The sequence below is a fragment of the Hyaena hyaena genome, unplaced genomic scaffold (genome assembly GCF_003009895.1).
Source record: "Hyaena hyaena isolate Hyena2069 unplaced genomic scaffold, ASM300989v1 scaffold_441, whole genome shotgun sequence".
Lineage (NCBI taxonomy): Eukaryota > Metazoa > Chordata > Mammalia > Carnivora > Hyaenidae > Hyaena > Hyaena hyaena.
In genome coordinates, this window is record NW_024081074.1 from 172,797 (window position 1) to 198,049 (window position 25,253).

Genomic DNA, 25,253 nt, shown 5'->3' on the forward strand with positions numbered 1-25,253 from the left:
ACTAGAAGGTTATTGATCAACGCAGTCATCAGCTTCTGAAGACAGGTTTTATTACGGAAATGCTCACACGCACACGAAGCCTTCACCCACTTCACAGCGCCAACAGTTACCAACACTGGGCCAGTCTTGGCTCACCTCGCCCTCCCCTCACTCTGCACCCCCGCCCACCGGCCCTCCACGGAGGTGCTGTTTTACAGCAAATCCAAGACATCACAGAGACTCCACCATAAACATTACTCACTGGTATCTCTAAGAGAGATCTCCAAGAGATGAGATCTCTCTGCCTCATTTTAATGTAGTAACTACCACTATCACACCACAAACTCCCAGCAGTTCCTTAATATTATCAAATACAGTGTTCAGATCTCCCTAATTATCTCTTAAATGGCTCTTTACACTCGGTTTATTTGAATCTGGATTCAAACCAAGTCCAGCATCACGTATGGAAAATAGGTCGCTTAAATCTCTTGCAATCTGCAACAGTCCCCTTCCTCTTTTTCTTTCTCCTTATTTTCTTATTGCCGAGAAAAATGGACTTACTGGTCGTAGACCTCACTATATTCTGGATTCTATTGACTGCATCTGCTTGGAGTTGTTTTGCTTTGGGTTGTTTGGGTTTTTTAAGTTGTTGCGTATTTTATTTATTTTTCCATTTAAGGACCACTTTCTTATTTTTCATTTCAAAACCATTTTTTTTAATGGGAGTCGAGTTGACACACAGTGTTACCTTAGTTTCCGGTGTAGCACACAGGACCTGGACAAGTCAATTCGATACGCTGTGCTGCCCACGAGCGTGGCTACCATCCGTCACCAGATGCTATCACAGTACACTGACTGTCTTCCCTAGGCTGTGTCTTCTGTCTCCGTGACTGAGTCCTGCCACGAGGAAGCCTGGACCTCCCCCACCCCCCCACCTGTTCTTTGCCTCTCCCCCACCCCTTCCCTCTGGCAACCCCCGGTTTGTTCTCTGTATTTCTAGGTCTGATTCTGCTTTTTGCCTGTTGATTCATTTGGGGTTTGTTTTTAGATTCCACTCATGAGTGAAACCATATGGTATCTGTCTTGGGGTTTTAACCTGTGTTTCCTATGAGCTGGGTGTAGACCTACAGACTTACCCGACACAATTTCCATTTCTTCGGTAAGAGTGATTGATAGTTCGTGCCATGTGCTTTCTGTTGCGTCACCTCAGGAGGCTCCTAAGGTCAGTCTGTCCCTCTGTTCATGAGACAGACAGCTGAGCAGCAGTTACCCACCTGACCTGCACTCCAGCTCCTCACTGCATGCCCATCACCAGGCAGGGCCACACTTCACAGGGGTGGGGGTGTGTGGAGAGGGTTGCCTTGTAAAATAATAAGAGGCCACTTCGGTTGCTTAGTCTCAATTCTTTTTAATTTCAGTCACAAACAGAATAAAATCATAAGCTAGTTTATAAAAGCTTCCATACCTCAAAGTAATCCAACATTTCATCAGTTATTATGACATCATTTCATATTTAACTGTACATATTTTTACAGCTCTCATGCTAGAGTTATTCTGTCTTCACACACAGATTTAACACTGTTACCTACTTTAACAAAACGATATGTGACATGAATATGATTTCTATTTTACTGGAGGGTTGTTTTGCAGCCTGACTAACTAAGGCAGCGGACATATATGGTACGTATCAATAGAGAAGTGATCTGGGGGAAGGGTTATGTGCAAAGATTTATGGGATTGAGAACAAGCAGTGTCAAGCATGACTATGCAGAGAGAATGTTATCAAATTGTGTTTTTTCTTATTAGCGTCCAGCAAGTAGCGGGAGAGGCAGCAGAACTTGGCACGAGCCAACAGCCCGGAGGCCCAAGGCATTCAATTGGAGCCTTACACACACACTGGCAGCTGGATTGTGTTTCCAGTTCAGATCTTTAAAATAACACCATGAAGATGAAAATATTATTTTATCTACAGCATGTCCATTTACATATTTATTTTTCCTTGAAATAAAAACATACTAAAGTTACACCGTTTTCCACGATGCTTGCGTAATTCATTCCTCTCAGCCGAAGCCGTGGCATTCCACACCGTCAGGTTTTCTTTCTTAACCATCTGCTTGCTGTTTACACTCGGCTAGAAAAAAATAATTATTCTTGGTTTCACCAGCAGTTCTCTATTTTACTGATTACTTCCTTCAAACAAAAACTAATATTCAACTTCTTTAGGAGCTGTCAGTGGAAAAGGAAGTACTAGTTTGGAGGGAAAAGGAAGACAATGGTTCTTTTAACTGTGAGCCCTTCTACAGGATCTAAATCTGGGGCTCAGGATAAAATGTTGACTCTGGGGCTTTCTTCCCACAATTGCAATATTACAGGGACATTCGTAATGTTCCCTCGTCAGATTAGAAACAATAGGTTGAGTTTGCCTCCTGACAGTCCTGGTGCAGGATTACAGAACATATATTCAAGCACTGAACTTATAAATGAGCCAACATTTTCTTGCACAAATGCACAGGAGACTATGACTAGTTGAGTATCAAGTGTAGCACAAGGGTAAGATCACATAGGAGACGTGAGAATTCAGTGCCACTGGTTTTTAAACAGCCATTTCCCCCAAAGAAAAGGCAACTCTGGTTTGCAAAAGCCAAATAATCTTCTCACATCCCTTTGCATAAAGATTTATGGGTCTCCCAGAACGTGGAGGGAGGCCAGTTTATCACCACGACAGCCTCTACAAGTGATGACTTCCCTCCTCGACCGTCATCAGTTGACATTGGTTTTCAGCAGGCAGCGGGATTGGGTTTAAAAGTCCAGGCTCACTTTCTGTTAACAAAACGCACATGGATGGGCCCCCCTGGCGTCAGAAGCCCGTGGGTTTTTGCAGGAACTGCTTTAGTCCAAGAAGATGTTTTGATCTCGAAATGCTGAAGCAACTAAGAAGAGAAAGAGAGAAGGGGGGTTCAAAATCGGGACAGGACAGTACGTGCAGTGCTCCGAATGAAGGCTCCTCACGTCCCCAAGGAGGCCATGGGCTGCAGAGAGCCCAGGAAGTGGGCAGGACACCAACCCCCGTCAGGACGGGGCAAGGGGGTGCTGCATTTCTGAAAGGAGCCTGTCCTGTCCACAGAGCAACCATGAACCATGCATGACAAAGACACACACAGTGTTCAAATGACTCAGTTTTCTCAGCCATTTCAAAACTCCAACTCCTCCGCTTCCTCTTTGGGTGAAGGTAAAGAACAAATCAAAGGACAGAGAGATAAAGTGAAATCCCAGGTGTCCCTCCGGCTGGGAATCTGAGGTGATACAGATCCGGGGCGGGGTGGGGGAGCACACCGCACGGGTGGGGGGGGCAGGTGAATCATTCCAACGGGCTTCGGTGATTAATGTCCTTAATTTAAATATTCTTGATCTGTACCTTTGATCCCATTTCTCATCTCTACGGTCCAGAAGGAGAATCGGCCCTACCACTCAGGACAAAACTAGAGAGAACCTCAAGAACGAGTTTTAAAGAGCACCAAAGTTTCCATCAGCCTAAAGTAATAACCTCCCCCACCAAGTGGCCGTGGCCTGACGTTCGAGGCCACCAATGGGCTCAGGGAACACAGGCAACCTGCTGGAAAGACCTGTGTCAGAACACACATGGGCTCCGGGAGGGGAGGGAGGGCTGTGCGCCCCAGTGCATTGGGACAGTACCAACAGCAGGGTAGCCACTGCCCCTACCTTGCTGCTTGCTGCCTCCAGGATAAAGTCCAGCCTACAAATGCATCCATTTTGGAGAACATACAATGTCACATGGGCTCCAGTCCTCCCCACCCCGACCCTGCCCTGACTCCCTCTCCAGTCTTCCAGGAAAAAAAGCAGGACCCACTGACGGGTCCTCAGGCGGGCTGGGCCTCCAGGGGACAGGGGCAGGGCTGAGTGGGGACATACGGTTAACTCCCTCCTTTCTCACGATTCAAGAGCCAAGCTGAATGGCCTGCATTTAGGCAGCTCCATCATGTTCTAGCATGCAGACGCCTTCATCTAACCTCTGACCTTTGGTTCTGACTTCACAGAACTGCCCGCACAACCACGAGGCCAAAGAACTCACACGTAGGACTCCTCGCTTCAAGCCCAGTGTGCCGCACGGCCCTCTCCCCTAAGTGGGCAACACTACGCTCACTAAAGTAAATCCAAATTGCCCAGGAAACATACAAGCGAAAAATAAAGCCCCTCCTCCTCAAGTCCCAACTGTCCAGGAGCTAAAGCGTATCTTCTAAACGTTCTCTACGTGATACAAACGTCTTATTCCTGATTAGAAGGAACCCCGTGGGACAGTGCACCTTCAAGTCCTCCTCTCCGTTCCTGTGGCCACAGGCACATTCTCTGTTCTATCAGGAGAGCCCCCACGGATTTGGTTAAGGAAAGCCACTCCTTTTTTTTTTTTTTTAAATATTTTTATTTATTTCTAGGAGAGAGAGAGAGACAGCGTGAGCAGGGGAGGGTCAGAGAGAGGGAGAGACACAGAATCCAGAAGGGGCTCCAGGCTCTAGCTGTCAGCACAGAGCCCTATGCGGGGCTCAAACTCACAAACAGTGAGATCAGACCTGAGCAGAAGTCAGATGCCTGACAGACGGAGCCACCCAGGTGCCCCAACATTTGTATGTTAATAGCACCAAACAAACAAAACCCCATCGCCACCAAACACCCTGTTTCTGACCCTCTGCCAACAGGTACACCGGGCAAGGCTGGCCTCAGCCCCTCAGCTGGCACCACTTGCTCTTGCCTTGGCCTCCTGTCCCTCGGGCAGCCAGAGTGAGGGAGCAGGGAGTGAGCTCCACAGCCGCCTGAGTGACTCTTGGTAGGAGGTGGCCTCATCCTGTCCAGGATGCAGCCACAGAACATATGGCAGCGTTTTACGGAGCCTAAGAGCTTCCTGAAAACCAGAGGGCAGACACTCAGAACAGGGGCACAGACAGCAGCGGCTCCCGCCTCCTCGGCACCAACCGTGTGCACAGACCGTTTTTAGTCCTCACACCATGAAGAAGTAGGTATTTGGCCCATTTCGTGAGTAAGGAAATGGGCTCAGCATGGCTACGAATCCTGCCCAGAGTGTCAGAAACAGAACACAGCCGAGCTGGGGTCTTCTGACCGTGGAATCAAGGCCACACTGAGCTGCCTGTCACCTGCAACACAACTGGGCTGGGCCAGCGTCCCACAGTCCCCAGGAGGCCTGTGCTGGTGACACTGCGGAGACTTGCCAGCAGTCAACGCATCCTGACAGAGCTGGGGAGGGCTGTTTACATACACCGGTCGCGGAGTGTCCCCAAGGTGCCCAGCTCCAGAGAGGTGCCCTCCCCCCCACTTCCTTCCACATCCTCTCCCGCTGGGCAGGCGCCCCTCAACTCCTCCAGCTCTCAGAGCTGTCCCTAAGTGCTGACCATCCAGGACTTCTCTCCGCCCCTCCCAGGCTGGCCAGGCTCCTGTGGTACCTTACGTGGTACCTTAAGTGCGCTCTCGCACCACCCGTCGTCAAGTGCCCAACCCCTCAGGGCTCTGCACTAAGCTCTGTGAGGCTTCAGGAAAGTCCCTCTATGATATGGAGGCGGGGGTGGGGTGGGGGAAGATGCCTGGGTCTTGCCATGCACCTGCCATTCCGTGACTGCGGCAAGGGACTCCAACTCTCTGAGCCTCAGTCTCCTCATCAGTAAAGTGGGGAGCTTGGGTCACGAGGTAATCTCTGCGCTCTTCCAATGCAACGTCAATGGCAGTAGCTCCCAAAACTTGGGTCAAGGTCTTCCATGGCTAAGATAGGTTAATCATGGCCTTCCTAATTTTGCAGGAAAACCTAATTAAACCCAGGCTTAGTTTTTTCTACTAAAGTCTTTTCTTTAATGAAATTTCCTTCAGACATCGTTTCATATAGTATAGGCTGAAAAGCATCTCTTTTAGCATTATGAGATTAAAGGTAAGGCATTCTCCAACAAAACAAAGCCTTTCTGATGCTTCACAGCCTAAACGAGTGTGAGAACCACTGTGCCGTGTGAGTGGCTGGTTCACGCATCTCTCGGAGTGCAGCCCAGTGATCACCAGAGTCAGACCCACCCAGCAGCCCCACCCCGGACCCACCGAATGACTCTCTGTGGTGGGTCCCAGAACCTGCATGTTAAGGAGCTCCCCAGTGCCTTTTCTGCTCCATAACGCTTGAGGAGCATGGGTTTGACGCCTTCCCATTGGCATGTGCCCAGAGCTCCTCGTGTGACAAGAGTTGAGCTCTTGGGCCCCTACACACCCTACAACGCCCACACGCACCCCCTCAGTCCTTTGGGGCTCTGAGGACCCGCACTGCTGCCCTAACAGTCCACGGAGGAAGAAGGCTCGGCAGGTGGTCAGGGGACGAAGGAAGGTGGCTACTGTGGGGGTGGCATTTTAAAATATAAAAGGGAGTTAACGTGAAGCTTTTGCTTTGAGTTTTCGGAGTCACATCTCCTTTCCCACCCAAGCCTTGGTCCAACAGAGCCCCGTGAACCGGCAGAGACGGGAGGCCGGTGCCCAGTGCCCACAGCCCACCTGGATCATGACGAGGTGGATCTCCAGTTCTGCGATTCTCCGCCCGATGCAGCTCCGAACCCCGTACCCAAAGGGGATGGACCCGAAGTTGTCCACTCGGTCCAGGCTTCCTTTCCGCAGCCAGCGCTCTGGCCGGAACTCCTTGGCCCGAGGGAAGTTCTCATCCTCGTAGGAGGTGGCATAGTGGCAGAGGGCCAGCTGGGTCTGAGGAGCCCGTTTGCAACCGAGGAGGAATAAAGAACAGGATCACATGAAGGCAGAGCAGAGGCAAGAGCCCCGGTTGGACGGTCCCTCCAGGGGTGCCTCTGGCCAGGAGGGGCCACGAAGGGCTCCCTCTTTCAACCAGCGCCCCCAACCCTCCGACACCTGCGACTGCTGTGTCTACAGGCCTCTCGGGGAGGGAGGAGACGCCTGCGAGCTACAGAAATATCTGGCTTGGCTTCTGCTCCTTGCTTCCAAAGCCCCGCCTTCGTCATGTAATACGTGCAGAAGGAAAGGGACCTACTGGTATTTGCTCGGGCGCAAGGACTTCCTAAACACACCAGCACGCTTCCCGCTCGGCCACATGGCAGAGCCCAAGTCCCCACACCCGGGCAGCCAAACTCACGCCTTTGGGAATCAGATACCCGCCAACAACCAAATCTTCCTGGGTGACTCGGCCGTTCCCTGGCAGCACTGGAAACAGCCTGGAAAAGAACCCGTGGAAGCAGGGATGGAATGGCCACTTTTAAAATAGCCTACTACATTTTCAAAAGTCTGAATATTTTGCCATTTTCGTTTTGTACGACATAACACATGGTCCACTTTCAACTGAGAGATCTCACAGGACCTTCGCGGCTCCTTAGCTGTGGGCAGCGAGTATCCTGAGGAACGCGAAAGAAGGTCCCACTGTCAAAAATGTGCACAAAACACAAAGCAGAGCCTTGAACGTGCTACTGTGTTCCCAAGAGGGATCGTGTCGAAGAGCTCCTGAAACTTACACGCACCTAGGACCCCTTTATCAAGGAGTAGTCCACGGGACTCAGGGGTGCGCGAAACCCATTCTGAGAATGCACTTGCACGTTTGGATTGTCATAGAGGGGCAATCCAGAGAAAATGCTGAATAAAACTTTAACTGACAAATACCAGGAAATGCAAAGCTAGGTTTTTTTTCTCCCCCACCTCCACCCCAAGGTTAAACACCATGCTGTAGACTGAGGATTCAATACAACTTGAAAACTCACGGTCAAGGTTAAAAGCATTATTGTAGTGTGGACTTATATGTAAGTAACTCAGCTCTTCGTCAAGGCATGTCCTCCACAGAGGAATGCTGTGTTCAGGATCCTTGAACCTCAAAGGAGAAGAAGCTTCACTGGCCACCTAATCCCCCCACCCCCCACCCAGGTCCACCTACAACCCTCACATCCCAGCTTTTCCCAGTGTCTGTGAAGCCCTGTCCAGGACTGAACGGGCCTCACCGCTTGGTGGCTCCAGTCCAACTAGCATGTTCACACAAAAACCACAGTCTTTTTTGTAAGCAGGCCTGATAATTAGCTGACCAGCCCAAAATATTTTCCCAATAAATCAGTCTTGTTCTGCTTTACCTTTAGAGGAACAGAAACCAAGGAGCACTGATTCAGGAGCCTATGGGGGAGCTAAGTGAACCAAATCACTAACACAGGTACAATGTCAGGTGAGGGTTCCAAAGGGCTTTATGAAGAACAATTAATATTTCAAACTGTAAAACAGAATAGCCTTTCTACTATTCTGACAAGGGCAGAGAGGAAAGAAAGATCGCTATAAATAAGTCCTTCTTCAACATTTCAGCCACTGAAGGATGTAGAGGCCTTTGTTTTGGACCTGGTTTTTAAGTCAAAAGCGTAAATCATTATGATAAAAAATCAGAGACTTTAAAGACACAGTTCTTGATATGAATTTTGACAAGCCCTTTACCTCAAGGTTTCCTTCAGCAGAGCTCTGACCAATGGGACTTTGGGGACGTCGGCTGCCGTTGGGACGTGCCTTTCCCCCAAATTCTTAACTATCTCCCGGTACACGGTCTGCTGCACTTCTGGGTGCCTTGCAAGGAGATACACTGCCCAGGATAGTGTGAATGACGTCTAATAAAGAAATCGGCAGACACAGGCAACATGGGTGAGTAACACCAAGGATGTAAGCAGCGGGCAACAGCAGGTGTGAAGTCACGTGAGCACACGCACATGTGAAGTCGCGTTCCTGAAACTGATTTATCAGAGTGAGTTAGGTTTTACCAAAACAGAAGGTGAGTTTCCTAATTCACTCCAGAAGAAAAATATTTTGGAAAGTCACATCAACTATGTGATTCAACTGCTCTTTCGATGAAGAGCCAGAGGAAAAATTAGGTTAGAACTTTTTTGGATCATGAAAGAGCAATCTGCCTCCTCTTCAATGGAGCCTGAGAGGACCTGGGGATGCTAGTCAAGCCTGGAAGTTGTGTCTGGAACTTTCTGTGACCTTCTTTGCACGGATCATCTGGTTTTTGCTAGAAAGGGGAGAGACTGCTCATCAGCCCGAGAACTATTCAGCCCGGGAACTGTTCAGCCTTCTGGCATTCCATAGCTCGCAATGGCTGGGCGAGGCCGGCTCTGGCTGCCTCATCTGTGGCGGGGATTACTCATTAACCATTGTTTCCATGCACTTCTCAAATACAGCAACTTATAAAGATTTAATAACTCGTTTATGCAAAGCACTGTCATTTTTTTTTTTTTAGGTAGACATTCACACCCAGCACGGAGCCCAACTCAGCTTGAACTCATAACCCTGAGATCAAGACCTGAGCTGAAATCAAAAGTCAGACACTTAACCAACTGAGCCACCCAGGTGCCCCAAGCAATGTCGTTTTTTTATACCACTTCTCAGCCTGAAGAATTACATTTCTGGTTATTGAGAATAATTCTATTTTATTCTTCAAGACTTTCACTACATTTTCACTAGCATCTATGTGACTGTGTTTCACTCTCTTATAAGCAAGGAAATTCCAGAGTATAAATGCCCTTTCTTTTGCCTAAGAAAAAAAAATCTGAAGTAAGTAGGTCATACTGATATCATTTCCCTGAAATAGGTATTATATGTGTTTAGAGGGTAAGCTCTTCTGTAATGTATATAATGTGTAAGTCCTTCTTTATACATGATAAGGGAATAATTTAGAAATGTCTATTAAAATAACATTTCTGTGGAAAAACCAAATGTGGTATATCCAGACACTGGAATACCACAGGCATACCTTGGAGACAATGTGTGTTGGGCTCCAGACAATCATAATAAAATGAATATCACAATAGAACAAGTCAAATACTTTTTTTGTTTCCTAGTGCATATAAGTTATATTTACACTATACTGTATCCTATGAAGTATGCAATAGCATTATGTCTTTAAAAAACCCAATGTACATACCTTAATTAAAAACTACTTTATTGCTAAAAAATGCTAACTACCATCTGAGCTTTCAGCAAGTTGTAATCACTGTTCACAGACCAGTGATTCTATTATGATATACATTATCACAATGAATATAGTAGATATTTATATATTATATATTGTAACAAATATAATATGTATTATATATTATTATAACCAATATAGTAAGAATGAAAAAGTTAGAAATGTTGCAAGAATTATCAAAATGTGACACAGAGACACAAAGTGAGCAAGTGCTGTTGGAAAAATGGCCCCAAGAGACTTGCTCAATGCAGGGTGGCCACAAACCTTCAGTTAGTAAACAGACAAAAACATTACCTGCGAAGCGCAATAAAGCAAGGGATGCCTGTACTTGGTGATAAAAAAGAATAACCTGCTTTGAAATCATTTTGCTGAGTGAAGGAGGCTGGGTGCAAAATACACACTGTAGAATGAGTCTATTTCTATACATTTCTAGAAAAGTGCAAACTGATGTTCTGTCAGAGAGCAGGTTGGCGGTTGCCAGGGGTAGCGGTGTGGGAAGGGATGGACTGAAATAGGGTGAGGAAACTGCAGGGGTGCTAGAAAGGTCCAGGATCTTGACTGCGGTGGTGATTTCAGGAATGACTGCATTGTGTTTATCCTCCATCTGCCAGCAATTTGTATCAAATTGTACCATTTCAACGGATGCAGTTTCTGGTGCATATATTACACAGTAATAAAGGTTTTTATTTTTTTATTTTTCTAATGTTTATTTATTTTGAGACAGAGAGAGAGAGAGAGAGAGAGAGAGAGAGAGAGCACGAATGGGGGAGGGCAGAAAGAGAGCAAGACACAGAATCCAAAGCAGGCTCCAGGCTCTGAGCTGTCAGCACAGAGCCCTATGCAGAGCTGGAACTCACAAACCGTGAGATCATGACCCGAGCCAAAGTCGGACGCATAACCGACTGAGCCACCCAGGTGCCCCTAAAGGTTTTTTAAAGTAATATGTTAGAAAAAGAATATGACATTGTGAGACGCTTCCTTCACCAGCCTCTCGGGTCCTTTCTGCGCTCCACCTCATGTGATACTCTTAGTTACCTCCAGGGAGCAGGAGGGACAATGCACCCAAATCTGCGTAGAGGCAGAGCAACCCACTCACTCATCCCTTCAGCATTCGCGGAAACCCACACCACCCATCACATTCACACAGCTGATTAGAATTTTCATTGATCGCACTGATTCCATTGGTTAGTTTGCGTTTAATTGATACTATTTTTGTTTTATGTTGTAGAAGATCTGAAAGAATAAGGAGTTTATGCTACATTTTTTGCTTTTACCTATTTATGTCACCTTATAATAAAAATATGTCGACTTGCTGGGGAGGGGTGCTCCCTTTACAGGACATCTGTGCCCTGTTATGGTTCGGGAAGCACTCATGTACAGGAAAAGCTTCGAGGTCATGAGCCCACTTGTTTAATTTTGAAGGTCTTTGTTTCTTCGTTTTGTTTTTTTTTTTTTAATTTTTTAACGTTTGTTTATTTTTTGAGAGACAGAGACAGAGCATGAGCGAGGGAGGGGCAGAGAGAGAGGGAGACACACAGATTCTGAAACAGATTCCGACTCCAAGCTGTCAGCACAGAGCCCGACGTGGGGCTCGAACTCACGAACCATGAGATCATGATCTGAGCCAAAGTTGGACGCTTAACCGACTGAGCCACCCAGGTGCCCCAATTTTGAAGGTCTTTGGAAAGAGCAAGGTGCCAGGCAAATCTTAATTATTTCACTCAAACAGCTTTTCTCCCACCAATTACTAAAAGCCTGGCCCTGCTCTTCCCTGGGTCACTACTTCCTTTTAGCAAATTTAAAAATGTCTTTGTAACTATACCCACATGTGTATCATGAATAATGGTATCCTGTTACACAAACATTTTTAGAGAAAACTTGACTCCCACCTCCCCCACCACCACCCCATGCCACTCCCAGCCAGGTAACCCATGGTAACAATCCAGTGCACATCCTCCATACCTCCTCCACATGCACACTGCCAGGCCGGGCCGGGCCACTGTTTGCTTTCCAACATGAGCACGGCACACACGCTTTTCCATACCTTCGTTTGTCACTTAACTGGAGGGTATGGAATTCCCACCCAGTCACGTGGCAGTGCTCTGTCATTCTGACAGACACCCTTCCTTGGTCACAGTACATTATTCATCTGCCACAATAAATCTATTCATTAGGATTTTAAGACTGATACGCACACATATTTGTAAGTCAAACTGCTGATTAAACTTTTCTTTCTTTCTGTTTTTAAATTTTATTTTAGAGAGAGAATGCACATGCTCAAGTAGGGGAGGGGGCAGAGGGTGGGAGAACGAGAGAGAAAGAAAATCTCAAGCAGGCTCCACGCTCAGCATGGAGCTGGATGTGGGGATCAATCCCATCAGCCTGGGATCGTGACCTGAGCCTGAATCAAGAGTCAGATGCCCAACTGACTGAGGCCCCCAGGCACCCCTACACTTTTCCTTCTTTTTGCCCTCCTTACCAAGTTTTGGTTTGAAAGTTATGTGACCTTATGAAATGAACCGAGGAGCTCCCCATGACCTGCAATACAAATCGGGAATGATGTTTTAAGCTTTAAAACATAATTGTTACTTTGTGTGTGTGATAACTGAACGGGGATTACATTTTTTGTGGAATTACGGCCTCACATTTGAAATATGGAGATATTATTTGAAAGTTAGAAGTTTCTCCCAGAGACTGTCAGCAGCGAAGCAGACGCTCATTGGTACAAACGCGTAGGGGGTTACTCAGAAAGGTCCCTCTGCTTGTGGAAGAGACAGAAAAGCCGCGACACTCACCGTGTCGACGCCCGCCAGCAGGAGCTCGGTCATGTTGGCATAGATCTCCTCCCGCGTCAGCTCCTGACTCAGGAAGAGGCAGGTGAGCAGTCCGCCCCCCACGCTCTCCCCTCGCTCCACGTGGCGCTCTATGTCCCTCAGCCTCTTGTCAACGTGGATCTGGCCTGTTTGAAAACAGTGTTTCTCTTGAAAGAAGTTTGGGTTGAGAACCAAGACGATAACTTAATCTGTGGCAGGTTCCAAAACTAATTTCCCATCCACCTGGGGACCTCATCCTGTCTGTATAAATGAATGAAAAGTTAAAGACCAGCTAATCGTCTCTTCTTACCTGAGAATCATCTCGAAGATGTTTGCAAACGTTTGCAAATATTCATCAAATAGACAAAGCTTCAGAGTAACAAGAATACATATCCCTGTTTGTTTGTTTGTTTGTTTTTTAATCCTACTACGTTTCCAGAAGGGTGATGGATTGAGTATAAAGGCCATGCTACCATAAAAAAGACAGTGGCACATTAAATCCATCAGGACACATATATTCAAATCAATATTCGCTTCTTCAAAAGACACCATGGGATACTTCCTTCAACGTTAGTATTGCTCTAAAAACACGGTTCTAATAACCATTTTGGAAATCTTTTCTTTTTGGAAATTCTTTTTTGTAACATATTTAAATTCAAGTTAGTTAACATACAGTGTAGGAACTTCTCTTTTAGGTAAGTTTTTAGCCACGTAGGAAAACGGATTTTGCTTTGTTGAGTTGGAACAAAATATTACTTCTTAGTTGGTTTCACCAAATAAGAAAACAGAGGAATTTGTCTCTTTCCAAACTGCTGCAAACGAGAACGTTCAAATGGGTGTGCACAGGCCCGAAAAGCTACCTGCGTTTTCAGCAATGACAGAATGATTGGACTAAAGTAATCACCTCCCTGAGGCAACATTTATTTGCATATATCACTGCAGCACGTTTGTCAAAACGACAAGAACCTAAAAACGAGCCATCGGTCACGTTGCTGGTAGTAGCAACGCACACGCTTTCTGTCATGTGAGAGACCGGTCTAAGTAACAACGTGCGACCGCATCGGGTAGAGTCACCCCTGTCCGCACGGGCGGTAGACACGCCACGAGCCGGGGCAGCCAGGTCGGCGGGCGGGACAACAGGTGCCCCTGAATTCTTCTCTTACTGAATTTAAAGAGTCCGTCCCAGGATCTGCAGAATTCCCGCCAGGGTTTCGGGACCAAGGGGCGGAGCCACCTGGGGATGGCGCCTGCGTACATGGAGGTCTTGAACATGCTGAACATGAGCTCGAGCGCCTCGATGTAGTCCACGGTCAGCTGCGGGACGCTGTTTTCCAGGCAGCCCAGGCGGCTCTCGTAAAGGATGGTGGCCACGCCTGCACAGGAAAGAGAGCTTGAAACCTGCGTCTGGGTTACTTGCAGTATCAACATGCACTATCTGGCCATAGATGGAACTTTCAGACGCCATCGAGGTGCCCTTCAGAAGCGAGGCTCTGCTCTGCCACAGGACATTTTCTCCACCGCGTCCTGGGCTACAGGGCGCTGCACATTCAATGCTGACAGGTCCTTCCTTCCACCTGGCAGGGCTCTACCTCACCACACCCCCCTCCCAATGGTTTGTTCTAGACCCAGGACGCAAAGCACCCAACCTTTCAGCCACTTGTCCAACCTTGGGAATTGTTGGCTTCTCTGGGCCACAGAATGGGGAGCCCTGGGGCCAGAGAGCTACAGGAGCAGAGGGAACAGCCTCAACGAATCGGGAAAGAGCAGGGTTTGCCAGTGTTGCCCTCTCTGTGTTGATTGTGTTACTATGTTTGGCAAGCATTACTAGAACTTTAAAATGTTAAGTTAAAAATTAAATTTGAAATAAAGTTAGATCGCTTTAAAAAAAAAAAATGAGGGTCAGGGCACCTGTGTCGCTCCGTCAGTTAGGCATCAACTCTTGATTTCGCCTTAGGTTATGATCTCAGTTTGCGAGATCAAGCCCCACTTCAGACTCTGTGCTGACAGCACGAAGCCTACTTAGGATTCTCCTTCTCCCTCTCGGTCTGCCCCCCACCTTTGCTAGCACACACATGTGCACTCTCTCACTCTTTCTCTCAAAATAAATAAAACACTTTTAAAAATCTTTAAAAAAGGAGAAGGGCGACTCGGTGGCTCAGTGGATTAAGCGTCCAACTTCAGCTCAGGTCATGACCTCATGGTTCATGAGTTCGAGCCCCGCGTCTGGCTCTGTGCTGACAGCTCAGAGCTTAAAGCCTGCTTTGGATTCTGTCCTTCTCTCTCTGCCCCTCCCCTGCTTGTGTGCTCTCTCTCTCAAAAATAAATAAACATTTTTACATAAATAAATACATAAATAAGGAGAAAGCTGACAGAAGTTCCTCAGGAAAAAGCAAAGTACAGAATAAAATATCTGGTGTGCTACTGTTTTGTTTTGTTTTCTATTGTTCTGTTTTGTTTTAGGTAAAAAGAACATTCGCATGTATCTCCTTGCACGTGCATAAACTATCCCTTGAAGAAACTGGTGACCTCGCCGGGTCAGGAGAGCGGGAGAATGAGGGGACTTTTCAATGAATACCTTCGAGGTTTGATTTCTGATTTTGGGACATGGGAATGTCCTACCCGTCCCATGTGAATTTTGAAAGCTAGAATGACTGCAGTAGACACCCTCTGAACTTCTACTGGTTTTTATAGATTGTGCTGAAGCAAAATGTACGGTAATTTAGGAGCATGGTTCTTGAGTTAAAAAGCCCCGAATTTGAAACTAAGGTCCTGCCACTGAAAACGGAGGCGGTTTGTCACTTTGCCCATGTGTAAACCAGTGGTGACACACCCGACTCAGTTAGCAGGTGATGCCACGGGTGTGTGCGTACGGGCTCAGCACAGTGCCTACAGGGACACAGGACGCACCCCGTGAATGAGAACTTCTATGTGTGGCAAATGTCCACTCTTCCATGTCCCTCCCACTTCGCCTCACCTTCCATTGAATATTTGAAGAAAAGGTCATTGACATTGGTCACAGTTTCTCCATCTCTGGCCTGGGTCCTGAGGACGTAGATTCTCTTAATTAAATCAGCAATAACGTGGTTGATTTCTGACGCAAAAATGGCCACGTCTCTCGGTTTCAGAATTCTTTGTGTCAACACACGTCTCATCTTGAGCCACTGTTCACCCTCCCTGGAAGAGTAAGCTGAGTTTCAAATAATTTTACTTCCATTGACATTCTGGAACAGAACTCAGAGAACCTCTGAGAGTGTCCCCAGCCATAAAAAGTCAGCCAGATCTGCCGACCCAAATGGAATGAAGACACTGTGCAGGGAGAAGGGAGTAACTTCAGCCTCTCGGTCTGTCAGGACTTAAGCTGTTCCCCTTGAAGCAAACTTTACAAAGAAAGACTGACTGGGAATTGTCTTTATAAAAGTAATAGGATTTCCTTTGAAAAACCTTGCAATAATATTATAACAAAGAGACATGAGGCTGTTGGGATCAGCAAAAGAGGTAACAGTTCATGTGTATGAACTCCTGAGCCCTGAACTGAGCTCCTGGACCCACAGCGATGCAAGTAGCAGGTGATGAGGCAGAGAGCCAGAGCTTTCACAGCAGCATTTGGCCACTCCCCACTCTGGGGCTGGACCAACAGGGAGGAGGTGTTTGATCATTTCCCTCAGAGCAGAAGTTGAGGGATCCTCAGCATTCAAGAGTCTCTCATGGTGTGCCTCCCTCCCTCTCCCCCACTATTTTTCCCCTTCTTCTTGAATGCTGAGAACAAACTGAGGGCTGATGGGGGTAAGGGGGAGGGGAAAGGGAGTGATGGGCATGGAGGAGGGCACTTGTTGGGATGAGCACTGGGTGTTATATGGAAACCAACTTGACAATAAACTATTAAAGAAGAAGAAGAAGAAGCTGAGGGATCCTGGTGACATCCCGGGATGGCTGCATTTCTCCCTAGGTCATGTATAAGGGCATATATATCAAGGAACCACAAACAGAATTTCCAAACCAAAGGGATTTAGACCAGGGGATCCACAGAGGCTTGTTTCTCCCCCCTGCCTGGGACTATGCTGATCACCTCTTACAGGGCACAGAGGTCTTGGTGAGGCTTGCTTACAAGTAATAATCAAAGCCTGTTATGAGTCAGGAACATCAACACATGGTGATCCATGCAGGAAGGCTCTTGGCCCCTCCTCAGGGACTCCTAAAGTATCTGCCTCCTCCCCTGCACGTAGACAGGCTCTGTGAGCCTCCTCCCTTGGTTGTCACTGAAGGAACACCTACAGCCTCAGAGTGCTGCTTGAGAAAGAGCTCTCCCACTTTACCAGGCTAGTGTGACCTGACATTGTCCCTGCCATCAAACCTCTTCCCAGAGGAGAAGGGACAGGGCCCTCCACACCAGTAGTTAGGATATCACACAAAGAGGCTGTTTTCAACTCCACTGGGAGTTCTGTAATTTATTAAAGGCTGGTTTTCAGAGCCGAGCATCCAGGCAGGGGACTTCCTGGGCTCCCTAGTCCCACCCACGGCCCTGTCAGGCCGTATACTCACGCCGAGATGAGCCCGGTGGATCTCCCTCGTAAGTGCCGGTACTCCTGCCAGGACCCCATGTTGGCTCTCTGGGGTGCAGCCCCCTCTGCCCGGAGCACCTGAGCCACCATGTCTCGGTCTGCAATAGATACTACAAACTGAGGACCAAAGTGAGACTTGAAGATTTTTCCATATTCCCGTGTGTGCTTCTGCTGCAATACCATGGAGAAACCAAAAAAGGAAAAAATACACAGATATGATATACTTTTGACATGAACATTTCTGTGTGTTAGGGGAGCAGAAAACTGGGGCAGAGGAAAGCTCTACATTTTACAGAGCTGAATCAGAGTTGTGACTTTCAATGCTCTTGAGATAAATGTACTTTCACATCATTAATCATACTCACTGAGTTTTCTTATTCTTTAGAGCTATGTTTTTAAAACTACTTAGCTGTGTGGAGCAACAAGAGAGAAATGCCATTATGGATGGAGATGAATTGCAGAGCCTTCAAGGGCCTGAGCCAAAGATTGTGCCAACCCCTGTCCCAGGCCCCTGATGGCTCAGACCCTCAGCCAATCTGCCACCCTACTCTACAGAGGGCTCTTCCTCTGCAATTTGTAATGAACCTATAAAAATAGGCCCCAGTGAGAAAATGAAAGAAAAGGCACCCAGAATGGAAAGAAACAAGTAAAGCTATCTCTAATCACAGATGACATGATCTCACATGTAGAAAAATTCTAAAGAATTCACTAAAAAACTATCAGAATAAATAAACAAGTTCAGCTAGCTTACATGATATAAGATCAAAATACAAAAGTCAGTTATATTTTCATACACTAGCAATGAACAATCCAAAAGTAAAATTATGAAAACAATTCCATTAATAATAGCATCAAAAAGAATAAAATGCTTAGCAATAAATTTGAGAAAAGAAGTGCAAAACTAATACTCTGAAAACTATAAGAGATCATTGAAAGAAATTAAAGAAGACTTAAAAAATAAAAAGATATCCCATGTTCATGGATTGGAAGACTTGATATTATTAAGATGGGAATAGTCTCCAAACTGACCCATAGAGTCAACATAATCCCTATCAGAATTTCAGTTGGCCTCTCTGTAGAAATTGACAAGCTTAAAATTCATATAGAAATGCAAGGGACCCAGAATAGCAAAAATAACCTTAAAAAAAGAGCAAACTTTAAGGATCCCCTGTTCCCTATTACTAAACTTGCTACAAAACAACAATAATCAAAACAGTATAGGACTGGCATGAGGATAAACATCTAAACCATTGGAGTAGAATTGAGAGTTCAGGAAAAAATCTATACAGGGGCACTTGGGTGACTCAGATGGTTAAGCATCTGACTCTTGATTTTGTCTCAGGTTATGATCTCATGGTTCATGAGATTGAGCCCCACATAGTGCTCTGCACTGATAGCATGGGGCCTGTGGGGGGTCTCTCTCTCCCTCTGCCCCTCCCCTGCTCTCTCTCTGTTTCTCTCAAAATAAATGAATGAACTTGGAAAAAGAAAGAAAGAAACCCATACATTTGTGGTCAACTGATTTTCAACAAGGATGTGAGTGCCAAGACAATTAAATAGGTAAACAAGAAAAGAATAGTTTCTTCAACAAATGGTACTTTGACAACTGGATATCTACAGGCAAAGAATGAATTTATATCCTTCTCTCATACCAAACAAAAAATTACCTCAAAACTGTTCAAGCCCTAAATGTAAGAACCCAAACCTTAAAATTTTTAGAAGAAATGATCGGGGTACACCTTCAGGACCTTGAATTTGGCATTGGTGTCTTAAGATATAACACCAAAACCACAAACAACAAAAGATATAAAAAGCTATAAAAGATATAAAAAAAAACATAATTGGACTTGATCAAAAATTTAAAACTTTTGTGTTTCAAAGAAAGTAAAAGACAATCCCCAGAATTGAGAAAATATTTGCAAAGGACATATCTGATAAGGGATTTGTATGTAAAATATATAAAGAACTCACTAAAACAATGAGCCTATTAAAAAAACTGGGCAATTATTTAAATGGACATTTCTCCAAAGAAGATATACAAATGGATAATAAGCAGATGAAAAGAGGCTCCACATCGTTAGTCATCAAGGAAATGCAAATCAAAATCACATGAGACACCACTTCCCACCCACTAGGATGGTTATGCTCAGACAGGTAATGACAAGCCCTGGCAAGGATGTGGAGAAATCACAATGCTCTGACACTGCTGGTAGGAACGTACATAGTGCAGCCACTTTGAGAAACATTCCGGCAATCCCTCGAAAAGTTAAATAGACACTTACTATTTGACTCAGCAATTCCACTCCTAGATACAGATCCAAAGAAATGAAAATATATGTCTGTCAAAAATAAACTTATACCAAATGTTCATAGCGGTGTTATTCATAATTAGCATAAAGGTGGAAACAATCCAAATATCTGTCAACTGATGAATGGATAAGCAAAATGTAGTTCATCCCTACACTGGGATATTATTTGTCCATAAAAAGAAGTGAGGTACTGATCCACACCACAACATAGATGAACCTTGAAAACATGATGCTCAGTGACAGAAGCCAGACATATTATGATTCCAGTTATATGAAATGTCCAGAATAGGCCAGTCTATAGAGACAGAAAGTTAATAGTAGTTGTTGAAGGCTGGGGGAATGGAGAGTTGAAAAGTGGTAGCTAAAAGAAACAATATAGGGTTTCTTTTTAAGGTTATGAATGTGTTCTGGGATTGACTGGGGTGACTATTGTATGGTATGTGAATTATGTATCTCAATAGTGCTGTTATCAAAAAAAAAAACAAAAAACAGAGAAACTACAATAAATGTAAATGGGTTAAACAAATAAATAAATCAGCATGGCATAGCCAGGGCTGAGCATGGGGAAAATGACTAAGTCTCTCTTTGGCATCTGCCAACACTTCTTACCACCCCAACTCTTTGCCTCAGAAATGGCAGGCCAGAGGGTCTGTTGTCTCTCCATTCTTCCTTCTACTCCTCAGGTAGAAGATGTTCACTTCCTTATCAACCTGGATGAAGTCCTCCCACCCACAGATAAAGATACTAAGTAAGACTCAACTGGAATGTGTTCCTCTGGGTCTCTGAATGAGAGCCACTGATGAGATGACTGTTAATAGCAACTCCTGGGGCACCTGGGTGGCTCAGTCAATTGGGTGTCCAACTTTGGCTCAGGTCATGGTCTCCCAGTTTGTGAGTTTGAGCCCCTCATCGGGCTCTGTGCTAACAGCTCAGAGCCTGGAGCCTCCTTCAGATTCTGTGTCTCCCCCTCTCTCTGCCCCTTCCATGTTCATGCTCTGTCTGTCTCTCAATAATAAATAAAAAGGTTTAAAATTTAAAAAAATATATAGCAACTCCTGAGAAAGGCAAATGCAGCTACTGAATGGGCACCATCAGCACAAGGGAGCAACTGACCAGGTGGGAGAAAGAACAAGATGCATGACCCGGATAGTGTACAGCACTTGTTGCTACTGCACCACAGAACAGTATAGTCAGTCCTAGCACTTAGAATTTGCATAGACATTAAGAGCACAGACTCTGGAATTTGAATCTTAGCTCACAGTTTACTAGCTGAACCACCTTGGGAAGTTAAGTTCCACTGTACTTCAGTTTCCACCTGCAAAATGGACAAATAGTAGAACTTGTCTCAAACACAGGACTTAGAACCGTGCCCAGCACATGAAAAGAGTTCTAGAAATCTTTATTGTTAGTATTTACTTGTTATTATTACAGTTTACAAATTTCATTTGACCTCACAATAGATTGTGAGATGGATGAGGACTGTCAGACTTCTGTACAGACGAAGAAGCTGGAGTTCAGAGAGAATAAGTGATTAGCCAAGACTCCACAGGTGCTTGTGGAGGGCTAGCATTTGAACACAAGGCCCTCCTGTTCTGTCACATCTTTAACGCCTTCTGGTGACACAGGTTAAGGTGTCTGCTCTGCCACTAACTAGCTGTGTGACCTTGGGCAAGTCACTCAGCCAACACTTTGGGCCTTTTCCACCTGTACGTGAAAGACTTGAACTCTCTTGAACTTGAGTCAAGTATAGTAAACTGGAGGTATGGTAACAGAATACGTCTCTTCCTCCTACAAGTGCCTCAGGAGCCTGGAGAGCAGTGCAGAGGGCTTTCTTAGAACTTATTCAGTCCGCAGCACCCTGAGCACACCTCACGTGGAGCCCAAGGCCAGAAAGCACTCCCTTGGGGCCCTCAGAGGAGTGGCAAGGGGATTCCTGCTCCTGCAAATGAGCACTATTTGCAGAAGAAAGGAAAAGGGGAGCCCAGAAAGACAACTGAGCCAGAAACACTTGGGGCCTGGCTACCATGTTGCAAGAAAGCACAGGGGAGTGCATTCCATGGCTGTCCTCTGACCGGTGTGCACCACCACTCGTGATGGACCTGGTGAAAGGCATGGTCCGAGCCTGGGGCAGGAGGGCAGGGTTTAGGCTGATGGCCGAGCGCAGCAGGTGCAGGGAAACACCCATCTGAACTGAGGCACTTTCTGGTTGTGGAGAGGGGCTCCCTAGGGAGCTCCTCCTAGAGATGTAGGTTTTAACAGTGATCTGCTTCTCAAAGAACCCTGTGCCGGGGAGGGAGACCAACCTTAGACTGTAAAGATGAAATCAGATAGAAGCAGAGGTAGATAGAAGTAAAAAACAAAAACAAAAAACCAAGCTGTATTGACTTGTCCACAGCAAATAACAAAACATTTTTAAACCCATTGAAAACTATCATCCTGATGTTTTACGTACAGATTCCACACAGAAAAGAAAATCATTTTTCACCCCTAAGAAGCATATCCAAGAAAAACTGTGTAGGGGATGGAGAGGAGGGGCTGGAACTTCAGTCAAATTAAACTTGCTCCTGGGGCGCCTGGGTGGCTCAATTGGTTAAGCTTCGGAGTTTTTTATTTTGGCTCAGGTCATGATCTCATAGTTTGTGGGGTCAAGTCCCATATTGGGTTCTGTGCTGACAGCATGCAGCCAGCTTGAGATTCTCTCTCTCTCTCGCTCGCTCTCTGGGTCTCCAGTGCTCACTCTCTCTCTCAAAAATAAAAACTAAAAAAAATTTTTTTTAACTTACTCTGGAGGTCTACTGTTTTTTCTCCTAATGAAGTTTCTGCTCTCCAACTCAGTCAGGGCCTCCGCACCATCAAGTATGTTTACTGGTTGAGGGAATGACCATGACCACAGCCCAGGTGAGTGGTTACAAAACGATGGAGGATAAGCTTCCAACAAAAGCAAATGGGGGGAATGGGGAAAGGCTCTTGGAAGAGGTCGGAAGGCCCAGATCCCAGAAGTGAAGTGTCCCCCGGGTGGGAGCCCTGAGAAAATGAAGTAAAGTGGAGGAAGCAGCTGTCACAGCGAGTGAGAGGAAAGGGGATATGGTGACCCTTGAAGGGTGAGGGTCACCTTGCCACGGAAGACAGGTTGCAAATTGCAGTGGGGAGGGGAAAGGCGTAACTCGGGGTCAAGATGAGAAAGTGCACTCTGAGCCTGTCCCATCACCCCCCTCCGGCGTAGTTGGCACCACTAGGTCCCTGCCCCCGTCCTGGCTCAGGTTCATTCACATTCGTGTGGTGACCCCATTCCTTAAGAGGCTGTGCTACCTGTGGACTCCGACCCTCTGAGGTGTTGGGGGGTGGGGGGTGCTTGTTTTCCATTTATAAAACACAACCCAAAAGGCCCAGAAACGGACGCCACACGACCTCGGTCCGTTAGACACAGTGCCCTGGAGAGCTCTGAGCTGCTCAGGGCGTTCCAGGGCCGGCCCCGACGCCCCCACCACGGGGAAGGCGCTCCCCTCGGCCGCCCTCCTGGCAGTCCCGGCGCCAGACCGCGAGCCCCTCTCCTGGGCTCCGCAAGTCCGGCTCCCGCTCGCGCCTCCGCCCGCCGAGGTCTCCTACCTACCCACCACCCCCCGTGCCCCCTCCCGGGCTCACTCCCCAGAGGCCTCGCCCCCGCGCGCCCTGTCCGGGAACCTCGCCCTCGCCTTCCTAGAAACCTCCTTCTTGGCGCCCATTGCTGGGCGTCCGTCCAGAGCATCTGCTGCCCGGTACCCCTCCCTGGGGTCCTTCCTGGGCTCCCCTCCTTGGCGTCACTTTCCCCGCCGGGCCTCGTGCCTCCCCTCCAGGGCGCCCTCCCCGGCGCCCCAGCCTGGTGCCCCCTCCCGGGGCGCCCCTCCTGGGCGCCTCCTGTCCGGCGCCCCCTGCCTGGTGCCCCTGCCCGACGATCCTTCTCTGGAGACCCTCCCATTCGCCCCTCCTCGGCGTCCGCTTCCCGGCCCGGCCCAGCGCCCCCTCCCCGGCGTCCCTCCAGCACACCGTCCTGGGCGCCTCCTCCCGGGCGCCCTCGGGCCCACTCCCCTCCCGGCCCTGCGCGCGCCGCTACCTGGATCTCGTGGATGCGGCCGAAGCCGTCCTTCCAGAAGAACTCCGCCAGGTTGGCGAGGGTGCGGGGACCCGGCATGGCGGCCAGGCTGCGGGGGCCCTCGGCCGGGCCCCCGGCCCGCGGCGCCCCCCGCCGGCCCGCTCCTTTGTCCTCGGCCCGAGCCCCCGCCGGCAGCCGTGCGCCCTCGGGCGGGGACCGCCTCGGGGCCCCGGCGCCCAGGAGCCCGCCCCGCCCGGCCGCCGGGCTCCCCCGGGCTTTCAGGACTCGCGCCAGCAGGGCCATCGCGGCCGCCCGGGTCAGTGGGTCGGCTGAAGCGATTTTTTTGTTTGGGGAGCTGCCCTTTGGGGTTGCTCCTGGCTCCGCTTTAACTTGTGCGAGCGGCGCCTCTTGGAGCTCATTCCGCCTGGGCATCAGTTTACACAGGCCGGTATTAAAGACTCCCTCCCCTAAGGCTGGGAAAAAGGGGTGGTCTGTGAGCACACTGCCGGAGAACGTGGCGGTGAGTTTTCCTTCACATCGCATTAATTCACCCCCCGAGCGTTCTTTGAAACCACAAAATTTTAAGTTCAACCCTATCAGAGCCAAAAAAAAAAAAAAAAAAAAAAAAAAAAAANAAAAAAAAAAAAAAAAAAAAAAAAAAAAAAAAAAGGAAGAAGGAGGAGAAAAAAAAAAAGAAAAAGAAAAGCCTACTGGGATTTAAAAAAAGCATTTTATTCCTTAAAAATTACTATTAAGAGTATACGCAAAAATAAATCGAATCCATCTTTTTTTCATGTTTTAGAAACAGCTCTTCATGATTTCAAGCCACACAACTATAATTCAACATGCAGAAATGTTCGTTTTTGCACAGAGCTCGTGATACTACTGTAAAATGGCCACTATCATTTTACCACGGGTTCCCATAGGGATGATTGTGCAGCTCCACTGGGCCTTCCCGGGTCCCCCGGCCTGACCCCAGCGCCCCACTGCTAGCACTGAGGAAGCGTGGTGCCTGAGCATCGGCCTGAGCCTTTAGCACGTTTCCGGTCCCTCACCAGGACCGGTCCTGTTGCACAGGCTGGGAGGAGGGAAGGCAGCTCCCCGGGAAGGTGAGAAGACAGCGGGGTTCTCCAGCAGAGGCTCAGACCTTGCCGCAAAAAGGAAGCGGCGCCGAGGGAGGGACTTGGCGTGGGAAGGGCTAGGAGTGTGTCATCAGGTTTCAGGAAGGGAGCCCAGATTCTGAATGAGCAGTTCAACTACTCGCTCAGAAAGCTCATTCTCCTGCAGCCCAAGGTAAAACAACAGCAATAACCGAGAGGGGAAACTACAGACACCAAGCATATAAGCAAAATAGATCTACTTTTTGACTAGTAGTTTACACCTTTATGGCTCTGTTAAATCTCCACTGGGTTTATAATAATAGTGTGAGAGTGAAGCAGAGAAGGCCAGTTACCCAATTTCTAGAACTTACTAATAAGTACTCAGCAACTCTTATTTATAAAAGGACCATAGGTC

At 47.4% G+C, this 25,253-nt stretch overlaps 1 protein-coding gene across 2 annotated transcripts; it reads right to left on the reverse strand.

Annotated features, from left to right (window-relative positions):
- Positions 1-1,371: 1,371 nt before the first annotated feature.
- On the reverse strand, positions 1,372-24,183 carry LOC120245941 (cytochrome P450 27C1). 2 transcript variants are annotated; one of them, XM_039253169.1, is made up of 9 exons: positions 23,760-24,183; positions 17,341-17,531; positions 15,776-15,975; positions 13,965-14,174; positions 12,784-12,947; positions 8,461-8,627; positions 7,136-7,214; positions 6,529-6,732; positions 1,372-2,909 (listed from the first exon to the last, which is right to left on the reverse strand). In XM_039253169.1, exons 1-9 carry the CDS (start codon positions 24,168-24,170, stop codon positions 2,793-2,795), a joined length of 1,743 nt encoding a protein of 580 aa, XP_039109100.1. In that variant the 5' UTR covers positions 24,171-24,183; the 3' UTR covers positions 1,372-2,792. The 2 variants fall into 2 exon arrangements, with proteins under 2 accessions (XP_039109100.1, XP_039109101.1); XM_039253170.1 differs by having other exon boundaries at positions 17,341-17,458; positions 23,760-23,827.
- Between the last annotated feature and the right edge of the window lie 1,070 nt (positions 24,184-25,253).